The following is a 21,300-nucleotide window of genomic DNA, read 5'->3' on the forward strand; positions in this document are numbered from 1 at the left end:
GATTAGTCGGAGAAGCTGAATTCTATGTGCATATGGAGTTGGTCTGTCATGGAGAGAAGTCTGCCATAACGTTCTCTTTCTCCCCACCCAGCACTTATCAGAAGAGAAAGCTGAACGCAATGCATGGTGTTCAGCTTCCTGCCTGAAGCCTATTGTGGTGTTTCATCCATCTGATTTTTTTCATAAATATTTTGATTTGATCTCAGTAGTGGAAATTTTTTTTATAAGTTGCAATAAACAAATTTTTTAGCAGAGTAAAAATACTCCTCTTGGTAATTTTAAAAGGCATTTTAAAGGGAAACTGATAATAAACTGGTTTATAGTGCAGGTGAACAGCATTCAAATGAGTGGTCCCTTACAATAGGTCCAGTATTGCCAGAGTTAAGTTGCTTTAAACTCATCTTGCTATTGCGCTGCTATGCAAAATGGGAGGCAGGGAGCCGACTCACAATACTCTCCTGCCTCCTTAATATTCCCTGCTCTGCCTCTCACTCTCATAAATATGCTAATGTATTTACTCTTCACTTTTTAGTGCACAGTGAGGATTATGGGAAAAGTAGTTTATTTGCCTAGAAAAACCCTTAAACCGTAAAGTAAAACTTTATTTGCTAAAACGTTTAGTGTGTCCTTTGTATGTGTCTGTATATGTAACCTTCAACTGGTAATGCTGCAAGATGACCAGAGTTCGTACAGCATTTCTTCACTTATATTATCGTCATAAGCCACCAGTACCGTCCTCCTGCCTCAAGTGACTATGCATGAAACTAATTTGAAGGTGTTTAAGGGCCTCTACTAGACATCAATAAACCTACAATAGCATCTGGTGCCACATCTGTTATACATAAAATATCCCCAGTGATTCATATTAACCAAGTATTCTGTTTTACAGCATGCGTAATGCAGCATCCTGTGCTATTCTTGTTGTCTAAAGTAGTAGAACCTACGATATGTTGAAGATGCCAATGTAAAATGCCAATGTAAAACAATCTTTCAATATCTTCTAAGAAATAATGAATACTTCCTAGAATAAAAGGAGAAGTTTTTGAGGCCATTATGCCCGGTCTGCCAGAACATAAAACAACAAATGGGACTCACCTGCCAGATGTGATACATTGCGCCCCTGCATTAGTTGCGTGGTCTCAATGCATTACACTGCTGCTCAGTCTATCGCAGGCCAAGGCAGGACATCTCTGCGGCCGGCAATTAGCTGAGCTTGCAATGTGACGCGCTGACCATGGGATCCAGGAAGAAGATGGCAGCGGAGGTCCAGAGTGCTGATACAGGGACACAGCAGGGAGAAGCGGAAAACATGTCCCATTTGTTGTTTTACAGTCATGGCCATAAATGTTGCCACCCCTGAAATTTTTCTAGAAAATGAAGTATTTCTCACAGAAAAGGATTGCAGTTACACATGTTTTGCTATACACATGTTTATTGCCTTTGTGTGTATTGGAACAAAACCAAAAAAGGGAGGAAGAAAAGCTAATTGGACATAATGTCACACCAAACTCCAAAAATGGTCTGGACAAAATTATTGGCACCCTTTCAAAATTGGGGAAAAATAAGATTGTTTCAAGCATGTGATGTTCCTTTAACCCCTTAAGGACCAGGCCATTTTACACCTTAGGACCAGAGCGTTTTTTGCACATTGGACCACTGTTACTTTAAACATTAATAACTCTGGAATGCTTTTAGTTATCATTCTGATTCCGAGATTGTTTTTTCGTGACATATTCTACTTTAACATAGTGGTAACATTTTGTGGTAACTTGCATCCTTTCTTGGTGAAAACTTTTTTATTCACATTTCCAATATGTTTACTTTATGTTTGAATCATAAAATTGACAAGTTTTTACTTTTGGAAGACACCAGAGGGCTTCAAAGTTCATCAGCAATTTTCCAATTTTTCACAAAATTTTCAAACTCACTATTTTTCAGGGACCAGTTCAGATTTGAAGTGGATTTGAAGGGTCTTCAGATTAGAAATACCCCACAAATGACCCCATTATAAAAACTGAACCCCCCCCCCCCCCCCCCAAAGTATTCAAAATGACATTCAGTAAGTGTTCTAACCCTTTAGGTGTTTCACAGGAATAGCAGCAAAGTGAAGGAGAAAATTCACAATCTTCATTTTTTACACTCGCATGTTCTTGTAAATCCAATTTTAGAATTTTTACAAGAGGTAAAAGGAGAAAATGTATACTTGTATGTGTAACCCAATTTCTCTCGAGTAAGCACATACCTCATATGTCTATGTAAATTGTTCGCCGGGCGCAGTAGAGGGCTCAGAAGCGAAGGAGCGACAAGGGGATTTTGGAGAGTATGTTTTTCAGAAATGGTTTTTGTGGGGCATGTTGCATTTAGGAAGCCCCAATGGTGCCAGAACAGCAAAAAAAAAAAAAAAAAAAAACACATGGCATACCATTTTGGAAACTAGACCCCTTGAGGAACGCAACAAGGAATTAGGTGAGCCTTAATACCCCACAGGTGTTTCACGACTTTTGCATATGTAAAATAAAAAAATAAAAATTTCACGGTTTCCCCCCAAATTTCAAATTTTTGCAAGGGTTAATAGCAGAAAATACCCCCAAAATTTGTAACCCCATCTCTTCTGAGTATGGAGGTACCCCATAAGTTGGCCTGAAGTGCACTACGGGCGAACTACAATGCTCAGAAGAGGAGGAGCGCCATTGAGCTTTTGGAAAGAGAATTCGTTTGGAATGGTAGTCAGGGGCCATGAGCATTTACAAAGCCCCCCGTGGTGCCAGAACAGGGGACCCCCCCACATGTGACCCTATTTTGGAAACTACACCCCTCACAGAATTTAATAAGGGGTGCAGTTAGCATTTACACCCCACTGGCATTTGACAGATCTTTGGAACAGTGGGCTGTGCAAATAGAAAATTTTATTTTTAATTTTCACAGATCACGGTTCCAAAAATCTGTCAGACACCTGTGGGGCGTAAATGCTCACTGTACCCCTTATTACATTCTGTGAGGGGTGTAGTTTCCAAAATGGGGTCACATGTGGGTATTTTTTTTTTTTTTGCGTTTATGTCAGAACCGCTGTAAAATCAGCCACCCCTGTGCAAATCACCTATTTAGACCTCAAATGTACATAGAAACAGATATATCTGTTTTTATTTTCACTACGGATTCCCTAACGGTCTTCCGGAATACCCTGCGCACTCCTGAAAGGGATGTCCTTGTGTCAGAGACTGGGAGATAAATTTTACGTTTGAAGAGGACCCAGGGTGTTTGTCGGGGAGTACACACTCAGTGTGACCCCCACTCACACCGGGTGAGTAACACAGACCTCATTTCATATATTTTGGGATTAGAGCGCGCCGCCTTCTTTTTATTAATATACTGTATCTCAAATGTACATAGTGCGCTCTCACTCCTGAGCCTTGTTGTGCACCCGCATATGGGGTATTATCGTACTCAGGAGAAATTGCGTTACAAATTTTGGCGGCCTTTTTTTTGCTTTTACTGCTTGTGAAAATAAAAAGTATGGGGCAACACCAGCATGTTAGTGTAAAAAATAAAAATTATACCAACAGGCTGGTATAGACTCCAACTTTTCCTATTCATAACTGGGTAAAAGGATAAAACGCCCCCCAAATTTGTAGTGCAATTTCTCCCGAGTATGGAAATACTCCATATGTGGCCCTAAACTGTTTCCTTGAAATACAACAGGGCTCTGAAGTGAGAGAGCGCCATGCGCATTTGAGGGCTTCATAGGGTTTGCATAGGGGTGGACATAGGGGGATTTTACGCCAGTGATTCACAAACAGGGTGCCTCCAGTTGTTGCTAAATTCCCAGCATGCTTGGACAGTCAGTGGCTGTCCGGAAATGCTGGGAGTTGTTGTTTTGCAAAAGCTGGAGGCACCGTTTTGGAAACCGTGGCGTACGATATGTTTTACATTTTTATTGGGGGGGGGGGGGGGGACAGTGTAAGGGGGGGGGGGGTGTATATGTAGTGTTTTACTCTTTATTATGTGTTAGTGTAGTGTTGTGTAGAGTTTATCGCCAGGGGTTTGTGCTGCGGCGACAAATTTGCCTTTGTCCACAGTGCGCAACATTATCAAGAAGTTTGCAACCCATGGCACTGTAGCTAATCTCCCTGGGCGTGGACGGAAGAGAAAAATTGATGAAAGGTGTCAACGCAGGATAGTCCGGATGGTGGATAAGCAGCCCAAAAAAATTTCCAAAGATATTCAAGCTGTCCTGAAGCTCAGGGAGCATCAGGGTCAGCGCGAACCATCCTTCGACATTTAAATGAAATGCTATAGCAGGAGACCCCGGAGGACCCCACTGCTGACACAAGAGACATAAAAAAGCAAGACTACATTTTGCCAAAATGAACTTGAGTAAGCCAAAATCATTGTGGGAAAACGTCTTGTGGACAGATGAGACCAAGATAGAGCTTTTTGGTAAAGCACATAATTCTACTGTTTACCGAAAACGGAATGAGGCCTACAAAGAAAAGAACACAGTACCTACAGTAAAATATGGTGGAGGTTCAACAGATTTTGGGTCACACTGTACAGCCCAGTGTCAGAAAGCTGGGTTTGCGTCCGAGATCTTCCAGCAGGACAATAACCCCAAACATACGTCAAAAAACACCAAGAAATGGATGGCAACAAAGCGCTGGAGAGTTCTGAAGTGGCCAGCAATGAGTCCAGATCTAAATCCCATTGAACACATGTGGATAGATCTTAAAATTGCTGTTGGGAAAAGGCGCCCTTCCAATAAGAGACCTGGAGCAGTTTGCAAAGGAAGAGTGGTCCAACATTCCGGCTGAGAGGTGTAAGAAGCTTATTGATGGTTAAAGGAAGCGACTGATTTCAGTTATTCTTTCCAAAGGCTGTGCAACCAAATATTAAGTTAAAGGGGTACTCTGGTGCTAATACATCTTATCCCCTATCCTAAGGATAGGGAGATAAGATGCCTGATCGTGGGGGTCCTGCAGCTGGGGACCCCCGTGATCTTTCACGCAGCACCCTGTTAGAATCAGCCCCCGGAGCGTGCTCGCTCCGGGTCTGATTACTGGCAATCACGGGGACGGAGCATAGTGACGCCACGGCTCCGCCCCCTCAATGAAAGCCTATGGGAGGGGGCTTGACAGCTGTTTCAATTATCAGTTCTCTTAAAGGACTCTTTCAAGCATTGACCTATATCACCCATCCATGGAATTTGAGATGTTAGGGGGGTGCACTCTAGAAAGTGGGACCCTGTAGTCCTTCATCTCTCACCACCAGCACACACATGGAAGATGGAGAAGTTGAAGAGCTTTATACAATTCTATAGGAGGTGAGAAAACATTGCAGTGAAAGCCTCTTACCACTGCCACAAAAAAGACAGAGACAAAAAGCCAAAAATCCTCCACCAAGTTTCTCTAACATTTATATTTGGTATGCCACATTTCTGTGATACATTTCAGCAGATAGGTTTTAATAGATCTTTCGCCATCTATTGGGCATGACACACAATAGCAAAAGAAGTTCTGAAACTATCTTCACAGCTGAATTATTAAAAAGACACTAGAGTTGCATTATTTGGGCAAAATGCGGGATTACGATTATGGAGGTAAATATTTCTATTTCGATATTCAATTAGATATATGTTTAGAATTTAACACTCACAGTGTAATGACATAGATATAACGCCATAATCAAAGTCCCGACTCGTCCGGCGATAGGCTGAGCGGCAGTGTGACGGTTTCCTCCCCGGCACCTGCTGCAGGGGCCGAAAACGTCACACTGCCGCTCAGCCTATCGCTTGCCAAATCGGGACTTCGCTGCGGCCGGTGATTGGCTGAGCGCAGTATGACTCGCCGACCACCAGCAACCAGGAAGAGGATCGCGGCGGAGACCGGAGCGGGTTACCGGAGGCACCGTGGGAGCGAAGGAAGGTATGTACATCTTTATTTTTTTTACTGCTGGCAGTATGGAGTACAATTTTCCTATTCTGGAGTATTCCTTTAAGACGGGCGGTCCACACGTGTCCGTGACACAGCAGATGTGGTGGTGAGCTGGATAATACATATATTTGCTTTAAGTTACCATTTAATATATCCAAAATAAACTAGTTGGGTTCTCAGTGGTCATATGCCCACTGATCACCAGTACCCCGATAAGCCTAGCCTTTTTTTTTTTTATTACTGAAAAGCATCAATGATGTAAAAGTTTCTAAAAAGAAGAGACAATACCCCTAGGACATAATACATGAAAATACACTGGAGATCAAAATTAGAGAACAACACACGATTTCCTAAATGTCAAGGTCATAGTATAGTCCTATGTGAAAATATCCTAAATAGCAGCTTATTTAAGCTTATTTCATAAATTGTATTTATTCTAAAGCACAGAATAAAAATGTAAATAAGATAATTGAAAAAGAACACTGATCAAAATGAGAGAACACTTTCCGATACCTGCAAGTTATTGGTGTTAATTTGGCAACTGGTGCTAATTTCCCTAAAGGTGTACTCCGGTGGAAATATATATATATTTTTTTTAAATAAACTGGTGCCAAAAAGTTCAACAGATTTGTAAATCACTTCTATTTAAAAATCTTAATATTTGTCCTTCCAGTACTTATTAGCAGCTGTATGCTAAAGAGGAAATTATTTTCTTTTTGAATTTCTTTTTTTCTTGTCCACAGTGCTCTCTGCTGACACCTGATGTCCTTGTCAGGAACGGTCCAGAGCAGCATATGTTTTGCTATGGAGATTTTCTCCTGCACTGGACAGTTCCTGATACACGCATCAGGTGTCAGCAGAGAGCACTGTGTACAAGACAAAAAAAAATTCTAAAAGAATTTCCTCTGTAGCATGCAGCTGCTAATAAGTACTAGAAGGAGAAACATTTTTTAAAGGAGAGCTCCAGACCATAAAAATTGTCCCCCATAGTGCCGGAAGTAAAAAATAAAGATGTACATACCTTCCTCCGCTCCCCCGGGGCCTCCGGTAACTGGCTCTGGTCTCCGCCGCAATCCACTTCCTGGTTGCCAGTGGTCGGATGAATCAGCCAATCACCAGCTGCAGCGCAGTCCGACTCGGCTGGCGATAGGCTGAGCGGCAGTGTGAAAACGCTTCAGGACACAAAATTCTTCACTACACCGGCACCTGCGGCCAGGGCCGAGAACGTCACACTGCCGCTCAGCCTATTGTCGGCCGAGTCGGACTGCGCTGCGGCTGGTGATTGGTTGATTCATCCGACCACTGGCAACCAGAAATTTTATTGCGGCGGAGACCGGAGACTGTTACCGGAGGCCCCGGGGGAGCGGAGGAAGGTATGTACATCTTTATTTTTTTACTGCCGGCACTATGGGGGACAATTTTTATGGTCTGGAGTTCTCCTTTAATAGAAGTAATTTACATATCTGTTTAACTTTCTGGCACCAGTTGATTTAAAAAAAAAAAAAAAGTATTCCACCAGAGTACCCCTCTAATGATCTGACAAACCCTATTTAACTGGCAGCCTAACTTTACAGTTTTCGCTGACTTTACCAAAATGGTGTGCCATTCCAAAGTGACTGAAACCCTCCGGGATCAGGTTGTCCAGATGAAGGCCAAAGGGCCGACCCTATCAGCCATAGCAAGAGAAGTTGGTCGTTCCAAGTCTGTGATTTCTAGAATATTTCATCTTTACAACATCACAAACTCAGTCAAGCCCCCAGAGAAGGCTGGTCGCCCTCAAAAGACAAATGCAAGAGGGGACAGGATAATGCAGAGAATCTCCATGGGTAATCATTTTAACCCTGCAGCTGGAATTGCTCGCCAGTTCAGCACTGAACAGGGTAAGGATCTGTCTCGTCATACAGTGTCTCAATGTTTAAGAGCATTTGGACTGAAAGCCCACTCTGCAGTGACCAAACCTCTCATTAGCATAAAAAGTCAAAAGGCTAGACTCACCTTTGCTGAGGAGCATGTTGTGTGGACAGATGAGAAGTGGTCCAGAGTTCATTTTAGTGATGAAAGCAAGTTCAATTTATTTGGGTCTGATGGGAAACATCAGTGCTGAAGTCATTCAAAGCAAGGGCCTGTACACTTCCTACCACTTCCTACTGATTGGTGACTGTTGTTACCTTCAGAAAATTTACTTACAATCTTTCATTGCTGTTCTCTAATCATGATCATAATTTTTATGTTGATATACTTTGGTTATTTTGTAAAATGTTGTTCTAATGGCATGGTGTACCCCTTACAAAAAATCCTTCAAATGATGATCAATGTAGATTATATTATTTCTGAAAAAAATCAAGTGTTCATAAATTGTTCTCCAATTTTGATCTCCAGTGTAACTTACCGCTATGTACAAATGGAATGGAGAGTTGAAGGAAGATGATCGGGAAAAACTGTCAAACACAAAAAAATGTAACCTCCACACAAAGGTAAAAATGGCAGAAAAAAAATAAGCAAAAAATGTTTCTGCCATTTGTTTTGTCAAAAAAATAAAAATAAAAAAATAAAAACACTAGAAAAATGTAAGTGGAAACCTAGACTACGTGTGTTGGTTTGCTATACATAAAAAGACTATATACTAGGGCTGCACGATTTGGAGAAAATGTCATGTTGCAAATATGAAGATAGAAGTAAATATTGCAATTTTGATTTGCGACATAACAAACAAATGGAAAAATATGTACATTTCATGACCAATATCCCCCTACCTCATTCATGTCCTATCACCTCCTTTTCATGTCCAACCCCTTTTAATATAATCCTCCATTTCATGTCCCATCCCCCTTAATATGGTTCTGAGGTGATAATCGCAGCATTTTGGGGTGCCCATAATCACACATGGCAAAAATCGCAATTAAAATCCACCAGTAACCCACAACCAAAATAATAAGAAAGAAAATAACATACCACATAGACTTATGTCAGGACTCAAATAATGCAGTGTCCAGCAGCTGCACATTCACAGCATCAGGTCACTGCAGGTTTGTACCTTCCAACTTGTATCTAGTCCGGACATAGAGGCAGTTGATACTAGAATGACTCTATGGCCTCTTTTTTTCCCCCTCAGGATGGACCTATCATATACTGTGAACCATATGTGGATTCAACCACACAAATCCCACAGTATCCGCGGCTTAGATTGTAGACCACTCATGTATGTATTGACCAGGGGCATTTGGGGTGTTACACTTTGCTATCTTCGACCACCGTTCTAATCTAGATGTTAGTTTCAATTTGTTTGTGATTCAAATATTACCTAAGATTATTCCTATATGTGAACAGTGTCATATACAAACAGTGTATTAGCTATCCAGTGTACTTTGCTCTTCCTTGATGACATCACTAATAAATGACAGAAACAAGTAGGGAGTTTCTGTGCTGCTACAGGGTTTCCTGGAAGCACTTGTAATATAACAGAGAAGCTGTCACGTAGGGCAGAGATATATGCAGTGCTGAGCTCACCCACAGCCAGTATCACGGCCTACTTGAGTATCCGCCTTAAGCAACATATCTTCAACTGGACGGCGGTCCCTGTTCTCAGTAACGAAATCCAAAACAACAAACAACATAGTACGAAAGTCAGGGAAACATGTCAGGACACAAACGGTTAACAGTCACAGAAAAAGGTACAAAATATCAGAAATAAACAGACAAACAGATAGAGAGTAGTGTTGCTCGCGAATATTCGCAATTCGAATATTATTCGCGAATATCGCATATTCGCGAATTTCGCGAATATAGCGCTATATATTCGTAATTACGAATATTCGTTTTTTTTTTTTTTTTTTCTTCACAGTACACATCACAGTGATCATCCCTCTCTGCTTCCAGCTTGTGTGGTGTAAAGAAGGCTGTAATACTACTGTGTGAGACTGGCGTGCGGAAATTCGCATATGCGAAAAATTAGCATATGCTAATTTTCGTATATGCGAATGTTCGCGTATGTTAATTCTGTATATGCTAATATTCGCATATGTTAATTTTCGCATACGCGAAATTTCGCATATGCGAAAATAAAACGAGAATATAACGAATATGCGAATATTCGCGAATATATGACGAATATTCGTCCATTTATTCGCGAATATTCGCGAATTCGAATATGGCCTATGCCGCTCAACACTAATAGAGAGTAGTCTAACAAGCCAGGTCCAAACAGAGATAGCGACAGAGGTACCAAATCACTAAGAGAATAAAACGTGTAACAAGCAGAGGCAAAAATACACAAAAAAGAACACACTAGGAGTAGAATAAGAGATAGTGCAGATGAACTGAACACAGGCAAGGACTGGGCAGACTAGTCAGGTATTTAATATATGTACTTTAGAAGGGTATGGGCACTGAAATGAGATGCAACAGGCTCTAGGTGCAAGCTTGCTGATCTGGCAGGGCATGGTCACAGCAACGCATGATGCTTAAACCAAGCACAGGAAAAATGAACCCTAAAGTCAGAACCAGATCCTCTGAATTACAAATTGTGTGCAAAGCCTACTCAGCTTTTCCACCCTGTGAGTGACATTTACCTGGATAAGGTCAAGAATTCCCAGTTCACTTTCGGAGGAATCCACACAGAATACAAAGTACAGAGTGGCATAATGGCGATAGATCAGTTTATAGTCAGATCCACCAATTAAGCTGCAAATACAAAGAAAATAAGGAAAGCAATGTGAATCATTGACCAACAATGAGCATTATTTAGGGTGTGGCCACACATAGTGGAATTTATGCAGTGGAAAATTCCACAGCATTTCAATAGCAATTCTGCAGTGGCAAATCAGCGTGGAATTAAAGAGGACTGTGCTAGGATTTGAAAAAAGTAATAGTGCGCCAAATCCACAGTTGTGGATTTTACTGTGAGTCCACAGCACATTAGCAGCAAAATCTGATTTCTACTTGATGGGAAAAAGTTCAATTGATCTGCAATGGATCTGACATACTGCATTTATTTTTTTTGTCGTATGGTTAAGAATGAATTTCCCTCTGTAAATGCTGCAGTTAAGCCATGTGTGACCTGACCATTAACCCTGTATGGACACAGCCCATTTTCATTTGTGTTTTCATTTTTTTTCTCCTCACCTTCTTAGAGCCATAATGCTTTTATCTTTTTCAGCTGGAGACCCATATGAGGGCTTGTTTTTGGTGTGACCAATTGTTTAATATATAGGTACATGAATACATTATCCCATTAGACTTGAATTTTGGCCACCTTCCACATCTGTATCCCTACATTGTCCACCATCCTCGACGGGACCGACGGCCAGCTGCTCCCAACGTACCAGCCTAAAGAACCTGCTCAATACGCTTGACAGTGTTGTGCCTGCATTCAGCGCAACCTCCAAAAGGTGAGCAGTTCTCCTACCTTTACACCTATTTTCCGCTACAATCATGGATAATCGGCACTATATAGCGCCATCTCTGTCTCCTCCTTTTCTTTCCCTATATCCTGATGTCAGCTAAGAGGCGCACACCTGAGTATAGCGAACAATTGCTGTCTTTATTGAGTTATAAAACAGGTAGTTCAGGTAGGACAACGCGTTTGAAAGGTACATCCTTCTTCATCAGGTCCTTTACATAATGTACACCAGCACCACATACATAATATATATATATATATATATATATATATATATATATATATATATATATATATACACACACACACACACACACACACACACAAAAGAAATTCCAAAATTGGCAGGAGTGTGGATAGTGGGGACAGGGCGACGTTATCCCGCCCCCTCGTCCAGGGCACTGAATGTGAGCTGTTAGTAGTGTACACTTTCTTACTATAACACTGTTGGAATCTATCCATAGAATACAATAGGCTGGTTACAGCCTATGGGAGGAGCGAGGCTAAGTTGGAAAGCTATACCGAGGGATGTGTGGCTGAGTTGTGTATGGGGGACTTGTGAGCCAGATCGAGTCACGGTCTTACGGACCATTAATGATGATGGATAGATGTGTGTTACTGGGTTAACGAGGTGACAAAATATGGTGATGTGGGTCAATAGAGATTGACATATCTGTGTCAAATGGTGTGGAAACGTAAACAAAACTGCTTATGAATGGAACTAGCATTGTGGGCAAGGTGTATTGCAAAGAATGGTCTGTAGATGGCAGCAGAGAATAATGTAAGGTAATAAGAATTCATGGGTTATTGTAGAAAAAACCCCGACTTATGAGGGCCCCGACATATGATCATTTCAACATATGATGGCCTCTCAGAGCCCATCGTATGTTGAAGGCAGCCTCGACATATGATGCTGCTGTGTGTCGGGGCCATCGTACAAACAGCTATTTGACAGCGCTGACAACTTCAGCAACAGACAGATAGTTGTTTAATGTGCCCCGTGTGCCCCGTTCTGCCTCCTGTTACTCACATGCTGTCCTGCTAACTCATACAGGCTTCCACTGTGAGCTCCGTGTAAGCCCCGCCCCCAGTGCAGCCATAGCCAATAGCCTGGAGCATCTTGTTGCAGGCATCCAATGAGCTGCTGGCTGCCCTCCCCTTCCTTTCCTATAGAGCTGTAGTCGGCAGGATCGTAATGGAGGACATTCTGTCCCCCCTGAAGGTATTTAAAGAACTGTACAGTACTGTATGCAATGTCACACATCACATACAATACATATACACCCAATACATCAATGTTTCCCTATCAGTGTGCCTCCAGCTGTTGCAAAACTATAACTCCCAGCATGCCCAGACAGTCAATGGCTGTACATGCATGCTGGGAGTTGAAGTTGTGCAACAGCTGGAAGCACCCTGTTTTGTTAAACACTCCCCATACGCTCCACATACAATGGTCATCCCAGAACCAATTAGCAGTTTCCCATAGAGATATGTATTCAACATACAATGGTTCCAAGGCCCCAGAACCAATTACCATTTTTACATAGACATATGTACTCGACATATGATGGTTTCAACATATGATGGTTCTCCTGGAACCAATTAATATCATATGTTGAGGGACCACTGTACTGGTATTGCGGAGGACTGTGTGCCCAGTCAGGTAGGTCATACTGAACTGACAGGCTGCTAAACCCTCCATGGTATGCATAGAAACTGGCCTCTACCCTCCCACATCATTACCCCCTGTCCCCACTGGTTTATTGTCCTCCTTGGTACCATGGCTGCTTGATCCAGCAGATCACTGTCCTCCATTATCTAACCACCAATCTAGTACTGCTTTTTTCCATCCAGCTCAACAAAATGTATGGTTTCTACCTTTCAGCTTAGTCCTCCGCAATGCCAGTACTGTTTTCTACAATAACCCATATTACCTTACATTATCATCTGCTGCCATCTACAGACCAATCTTTGCAATACACCTTTCCCACATTGCTAGTTACATTCATAAGCAGTTTTGCTTACTTTCCCACGCCAACTGACACATATATGTCAATCTCTATGGACCCACATCACCATATTTGGTCCCCTTATTAACCCAGTAACACACATCTATCCATCATCATTAATGGTCCGAAAGCAGGTCAAAAACTATCTATGACTCGATCTGGCTCATAAGTCCCCCATACACAACTCAGCCACACATCCCTCTGTGTATCTTTCCAACTTAGCCTCGCTCCTCCCATAGGCTGTAACCAGCCTATTGTATTCTATGGACATATTCCAACAGTGTTATAGTAAGAAAGTGTACACTACTAACAGCTCACATTCAGTGCCCTGGACGAGGGGGCGGGATAACGTCACCCCTGACCCCGTTATCCACACTCCCGCCAATTCTTGAATTTCTTTTCATAACACACACACATATATATATATATATATATATATAGCAACAGGAGAATACAGCAGCCCACTGCTAGCACAAAGATATAGATATAACATGAGAAGCTATTCAGCTATGGTGCAGTAATGAAATAGTGAGATACTTAGCTTGCAATTTGGCGGCCAAATAGCTTGGACCGTCCCACCACGGTAAGGTGATCTCATTGGGACAGACCCTACACTATGAATATGCCTCTCTGATCTATTCACACAGAGGCATATTCATAGTGTAGGGTCTGTCCCAATGAGATCACCTTACCGTGGTGGGACGGTCCAAGCTATTTGGCCGCCAAATTGCAAGCTAAGTATCTCACAATTTCATTACTGCACCATAGCTCAATAGCTTCTCATGTTGTATCTATATACTCATGCTTTATCTATATCTTTGTGCTAGCAGTGTGCTGCTGTATTCTCCTGTTACTGTATATTTAGCCCAGCAGCCTGCACCTGTAAGCCAGGTCCGTATAATAGTTTGGAGTCAATAGTGCTGGCCAGCTTATTCTTTGTTTGTAATATATATATATATATATATATATATATATATATATATATATGGTGTTGGTGTTCATTATGTAAAGGACCTGATGAAGGATGTACCTTTTAAAATGCATTGTCCTACCTGAACTACCTGTTTTATGACTCAAAGACAACAATTTTTCACTATCCTCCGGTGTGCACCTCTTAGCAGACATCAGACTTTTTTGCCTGATTACTGTGGAAACCTCGCCAGGTTTCTTCAGCACCAGCTGTTTTTTGTCCTGTACCTTCATCGCTGGCACAGCGGGACCGACGGCCAGCATCCTCCCAACACTGAAACCTACTATATGCGATCATCAGTGTTGTGCCTGCTTGCACAACACCTACAGGTGAGCAAATCTGTTATGGGGGGGGGGGAGAACATAATCCAGCCACAAAAACTAGGATTAACTGCACTATATAGCGCCATCTCTGCCTTTTTTTACCCCTTTTCCTCGAATACCTCTAAAATGATACATATCTTAACACACTTTTCTATTATTGTACAGCTTTAAAAAATAAAAAAAAAATAAAAAAAACTTTTTAAACAAAATTAGTATTTTTAAAATCGCCCTATTCTGACCCCCTATAACTTTATTTTTCCGTATACGGGGCTGTATGAGGGTTCATTTTTTGCGCTGTAATCTGTAGTATTCATGGGTACTACTTTTTTTGGGGACTTTGGTATTTTTTTTTTTTACGTTTAAACTGCTCATCATACGGGATAATTAATATATTTTAATAGATCTGACAATTTTGCATAGCGGTGATACCAAATATGTTGATGTATTGTTATTTTATTTTTTTGAAAAATAGGGAAATTTTTTTTTGTTGTTGGAGGAGGGGCTTATTTACTTTTATTAAAACTTTTAATACTTTTTTAGTCCCCATAGGGGACAATATTTTGCAGTCTTTAGATTGCAGATACTGATCAGTGTTATCTGCAGTCTACTTCTCTAGTATGATGGCAGGAGGCAGGTAAGGAGACCTCCGGCCACCATCTTGATCAGATCAGCCCATTGGACTGCAGCATTACCGAACGCTGAATGCATTACCGGCAGGTCCCTGACTGCTGACAGTGCTCCTGCACTCGCTTCATAGCCACAGCGGGAGTCAGGATGTAGAGTTAAAACCTGGTGCGCTAAGTACCAGGTGCTCAGGGCATACCTGTACGCCCTGCGTCCTCTAGGGGTTAAAGGAAATCTGTTAGAGTTTACCATATGTAATGCGTTATATATGGTAAAATGTTCTGCCTCACCATCCCTGGGAGACATTCCTGCGTGCAGGGATGGTAAAAGTATAGGGGGAGATTTATCAAAACCTGTGTAAAGGAAAAGTTTCCCAGTTGCCCATAGCAATCAATCAGATTGATACTTTTATTTTGCAGAGGCCTTGTTAAAAATGAAAGAAGCGATCTGATTGGTTGCTCTGGACAGGTTTTGATAAGTCTCCACCATATAGTGTATAAGTGTCCCCTGCTGGTCCTGTAAGTAGTCCCCCTGCTCTGCCTGTAATCATGCCCCACCACTTTTCCCCTTAAGGGTACATTCCCACACGGCGTATTTGCTGCTGCGTATTTTATTTTCTCTGTTGAAGTCAATGGGTAGGAAAATACACAGCACCAAATACGCAGCAAAATACGCCGTGTGGGAACGTACCCTTAAGGAGTACTCAAGAGCAACATAACATCCTCTATCCAAAAGGATAGAGGATAAGTTATAGATCACGGGGGGTCCGAGCGCTGGGGCCCCCTGGGATCTCCTGAATGGGGCCGCGGCAGTCTGCAGGAAGTGCAGTTTCGTCCCCAGCAGACACGCCCCCTCCATGTATGTCTATGGGGTAGAGGGGGGGGGGTTTGGCCACTGCGTCACGCGGGGACGGAACGCCCCCCTTTCCAGCATACTGCCACGGCCCTGTCCAGGAGATCCCGAGGGGCCCCAGCGCTCGGACCCCCACGATCTATAACTTATCCCCTAAGTTATATTGCACTACATATCTCCTTTAAAGGAGAACTCCAGAATAGAAAAATTGTCCCCATACTGCCAGCAGTAAAAAAATAAATAGATACATACCTTCCTTTGCTCCCCCGGTGCCTCCGGTAACCCACTTCGTTCTCCCGCAATCCTCTTCCTGGTTGCTGGTGGTCGGAGAGTCATACTGCGCTCAGCCAATCACCGGCCGCAGTGAAGTCCCATCTCGGCCGGCGATAGGCTGAGTGGCAGTGTGAGAAAGCATCAAGACACACAATTCTTCACTACACCGGCACCTGCTGCCAGGGCCGAAAACGTCACACTGCCGCTCAGCCTATCGCCGGCCGAGTCGGGACTTCACTGCGGCCGGTGATTGGCTGAGCGCAGTATGACTCGCCAACCAGGAAGAGGATTGCGGTGGAGACCGGAGTGGGTTACCGGAGGAGCAAAGGAAGGTACGTATCTATTTTTTTTACTGCTGGCAGCATGGAGGACAATTTTTCTATTCTGGAGTTCTCCTTTAAGCAGACAGAGCAGAGTAATGACACCCCTTCCTGTTAGGAGTTGTAAGGGCACTCTGGTTGTGAAACACTGCTTTAAAGAATAAATGAGAGAATGAATGAATTAAAGAATGTGAGACATGGTGGTCAAGCGTGCCTGAGAGTAACAATTGACAGAACACTGTTCTGGTGATGAGTGGGGGTCCAGTAGTCAGAGCCCCTTCAGTCATCTGGCCATGCCCTGTAGCAGTGGTCTTCAACCTGCGGACATCCAGATGTTTCAAAACTACAACTCCCAGCATGCCCGGACAGCCGATGGCTGTCCGGGCATGCTGGGAGTTGTAGTTTTGGAACATCTGGTGGTCTGCAGGTTTCAGACCACTGCCCTATAGCAATGTTTAAAAAAAAAAAAGTGTGTCTCTGGCTGTTGAAAAACTACAACTCTCAGCATGCCTTTGGCTGACCAGGCATGCTGAGAGTTGTAGTTTTGCAACAGCTGGAGACACGATGTTTAGAAAACATTGCCCTATAGAGGGGTCCCTTTTTATCTTGGAACAACCCCCGAATTAGCAGGGGCAATTGCCTAGAATCTGCTTATCTCCTCTATTCATATGGCCAGCTCGTGTATAGGATGTGATGGGCACAACATGGCAGCCCCCCCAGCACTGTGCCTCCCCCTTTTACCTTCCTCCCTCCAGGAAGTTGCAGACATTGTCGTCCCTCTTGGACACTAGGTGGAAGGTCTCCCTTACTATCTGCTGCTGCATCTCCTCAGCCTACAAGAGACAGGAGACAAGACATGAGCGCAGTGTCCGGCCGGGGAGCGGGGCCCCGAGAACTGCCCCTGGGGGCCACTCACAAAATGCTGGTAGAAGCGCATGAAGCGGGGCTTCCCATGGTTATTGAACACCAGAATCGCTTTTATCATCCTGACAGTACGGCTTTGATCCCAGTTCCTGCACCGGTAACCAGCATCCGACCACGGTGCACCACAGAATGCCGTCCCCCATGTGGAGCCACTTCCGGTTAGGTACCGGTGCATCACATGAGCTTTTGGGATTGGATTTCCTTATTTCTTGTTCTCTCCTGAAGGTGGAAATATAGAGGGACACTACGTGGTAGAGCTGTATATACAGGGGAGCCAGTTAGTATGGCGGGGGGACTTTTACAGTGATGCACATGACTTGAGGCTGTTGTTTTGTCCTGTTATGCGACTTTTAGATGTATTTTTATTGAGGATTTTCATAATAAAGATGGAATTATTTGACACCAATGGTCTCCAAGCTGTGGCTCTCCTTCTGTTGAGGCCACAGGTAGCAGAATCTTGGTGTGCGCCAGTTTTTTCCGAAAAGTACGTTTCCAGCTGTTGCAAAACTACAAATCCCAGCATGCCCGGACAGCCTTAGGCTGTCCTGGCATGCTGGGAGTTGTAGTTTTGCAACAGATAGAGACATACTTTTTGGAAAACTCTGGTGTACACCATGGTATCTGGCTCTGATACACTCTTCTATTAACAATGACACTTGGGGCTAGCTAACCACAGTGTTCTTCAACCTGTGGCTCTGCAGCTGTTACAAACCTACAACTCCCATGATCAGCAGGAGAGCTGTTGGCTGTCCCAGCATGCTGGTAGTTGTAGTTTTGCAACAGCTTGCCTTAAATTGGAGATCCCTAATCGGGAGCAGCGGACCCCAGTCACTTCTATGGCTGGATGCAGTCGCCTAGTGACTCCGTTCGGGATGTATCCGCTAATTTAGGCAGACTCAAAAACGGGGGCTGTTAAAGGTGTTATCCAGGAATAGAAAAACAGCTAACTTCTTTCAAAAATTGTTCCCAGTCTGTCTCCAGGTTGGGTGTGGTTCTGCAGCTCAGTTCCATTGAAGTGAATGGAGCCAAGTTGTAATACCACACCCATCCTAGGGACAGACGTGGAGCTGTTTTTGAAAGAAATTAGTTCTATTTTTTTATTCCTGGATAACCCCTTTAAGATTTTGAAATAACGCATAAGTCTCTAAAGCAGTGTTTCCCAAGTGCGGTCCTCATGTACCCCCAACAGGTCATGTTTTCTGGATTTCCTTAGTCTTTCACAGGTGACACAACTGTGGTGATGCCTGATGCACTGACCATAATTATATTACCTGTGAAAGACTAAGGGAATCCTGAAAACATGACCTGTTGGGGATGCTTGAGGACCACGCTTGAGAAACAGTGCTTTAAAGAATTACTAGAAGACACCGTTCAGCCATAGAAGTGTATGGGGTTCGCTCCTCCCAATAACAGAGTACAATGGGATGCTGACGGAAAAAGATTAATGGGGGCAGGAACGTGGTGTGAACCTAGTCTTAAATTTAGAAACTTAAATCTACAGTTGCATTGAGCAGTAGATTTGGGCCATTTTAGCCTGTTTTAACAGGGGCCATCCAGGGATAGTAACACCAAGCTAATTTATTCCAAAAACAGCACCACCCCTATCCTCAGGTTGTGTGAGATATTACAACTTGACTTCTATCACCTCAATGGAACTGAGCTGCAGTACCACATACAACTTAAGTACTGAGGTGCTGCTGTTTTTAAAAGAAATTAGCCAGTGTTTCTGTACCTGGATATCCCCTGGACAAGGGATGCATGGTGAGTAAGGCAGCATCATACATTGCAGAACAAAATATTGTAGCATCAAGTGAGTGTGGTTGAGCTGCAACCAGCAAGTTACCAAGACCAGAAACCCGAATGGTGCATACATGTGAGCTGTAGCTGCCTTACATAGTTATTGTGAGGCCTTTGTTTAACCCCTTAAGGACCGGAGTAATGAACTTCCAGACGCTGTGAGCGGAGCTCCAAAAGTCAGGGCAGCGCACAACCCCTTTTTACAGGACAGCTGGAGGGTCCCTACCTGCCTCCTCGCTGTCCGATCGCCGAATGACTGTTCAGTGCCTGAGATCCAGGCATGAGCAGTCAAGCGGCAGAATCATCGATCACTGGTTTCCTATGAGAAACCAGTGATCAATGTGAAAGATCAGTGTGTGCAGTGTTATAGGTCCCTATGGGAGCTATAACACTGCAAAAAAAAGTGGGGAAAAAAAAGTGAATAAAGATCATTTAACCCCTTCCCTATTAAAAGTTTGAATCACCCCCCTTTTCCCATAAAAAAACAGTGTAAATAAAAATAAACATATATGGTATCACCGCGTGCGGAAATATCCGAATTATAAAAATATATCGTTAATTAAACCGCACGGTCAATGGTGTACGCGCAAAAAAATTCCAAAGTCCAAATTTTTGGTCACATTTTTTTTTTTTTTAAACTTTATTTTGGTTTTATTATTTCCAACAAGGAACACAGATAAAAAAACAGGGAAAGTAATACGGTCCATCCAATGTCAAGTCTTCAAGGTGTATGCAGCCATGCAAATATACATAATAAGGTACAAAAAAAAACATAGGATTACAGGAGAGCAATACAAAAATCGTAATGTAAGGCATTACAACTGTTCAATCCAAGTAAACCACACATCACTACGTTGTTTAGAAAGTCCTAACCGTTTAGCTATGAGGCCCTCAAGGGTGAGGTTATTGCGTATTTCTGCTTTAATGGCTGGGAGGGCAGGAATGTCTGTTGACTTCCAGCACCTAGCAATCGCTGTTCGAGCCACAGTGAGAACCTGGAACAAGATCGTAATGTGTGTAGGAAGCAACAATTCTACACCCAGAGTTAACAGGGCCACCTCCGGACCCCATGGGAAGGGAACCATGAGTAAGGAGTCAAGCAGGCTCCTCACTTGCTCCCAGAACGGTCGCACTTCGGGGCATGACCACCAGATATGCAACAGCGACCCCTCCGCTGCCCTGCATCTCCAACACAATGGCTGTACCGATGGGAACATTCTAGCCAATCTAGCTGGGGTGTAGTACCATCTATACAGGAGCTTGCGGGACGCCTCAAAGTGAGAAGCACACCTAGAGTGTTTTTTAGGTAAAGAAAATGCAAGCTCCCACTGTTCGGAGGAGAATGTCATATTCAGGTCCCGCTCCCATTTGTCCTGAAAGGGGTAACGCTCCGGGCGATCTAATCTCACTATCTCAGAATATCCGATAGTAATGCCTTTCCGAAACGTCCCCCCATCCAGGAAATGGGATTCGTAAGTCGTTTTAAGGGGAACCACCGGCCACTGTAGGGAGTGCATAAAATGTCTCAGTCTAAGATATAGAAAAAAGTCCTTATTAGGGACCCCATATCTAGCAACTATCGTGGAGAAAGAAAGCAAGCCATCCCCATCAACTACGTCAGAAAGGAATCTGATACCTTTAGTCACCCAGTGTCGAAAGTCAATGTCTGGAAGGTGCAGACCGATTGCCTCCACAGGAACCAGGCTTATTCTAGGGGGGAGTAATCTATTGCATATTGCAGACTTGCTCCATTGTCTGATTGCAGCTGCTATCGTAGTGTATGGAGAAGAGGGCGAAGAGGTAGGGTTGAAGCGGAGAGTCCATAGGAAATAGAAAAGTGAAGGAGAGGACAGAAGAGATGCTTCAATATCCACCCAATGTGG

General features: G+C 43.2%; 1 protein-coding gene across 1 annotated transcript in view; it reads right to left on the bottom strand.

The window, feature by feature from the left end:
* The window catches only part of AP3S2 (adaptor related protein complex 3 subunit sigma 2), a 58,415-nt gene extending 40,484 nt beyond the window's left edge, over positions 1-17,931 (bottom strand). The window contains exons 1-3 of the mRNA XM_056572009.1: positions 17,613-17,931; positions 17,438-17,529; positions 10,496-10,607 (exon numbers count right to left, since the gene is read on the bottom strand). Coding sequence (XP_056427984.1) covers positions 10,496-10,607; positions 17,438-17,529; positions 17,613-17,795 — 387 coding nt within the window. The 5' untranslated portion in view covers positions 17,796-17,931. The remainder of the gene's footprint in view (positions 1-10,495; positions 10,608-17,437; positions 17,530-17,612) is intronic.
* Between the last annotated feature and the right edge of the window lie 3,369 nt (positions 17,932-21,300).

The sequence above is a fragment of the Hyla sarda genome, chromosome 4 (assembly GCF_029499605.1).
Source record: "Hyla sarda isolate aHylSar1 chromosome 4, aHylSar1.hap1, whole genome shotgun sequence".
Lineage (NCBI taxonomy): Eukaryota > Metazoa > Chordata > Amphibia > Anura > Hylidae > Hyla > Hyla sarda.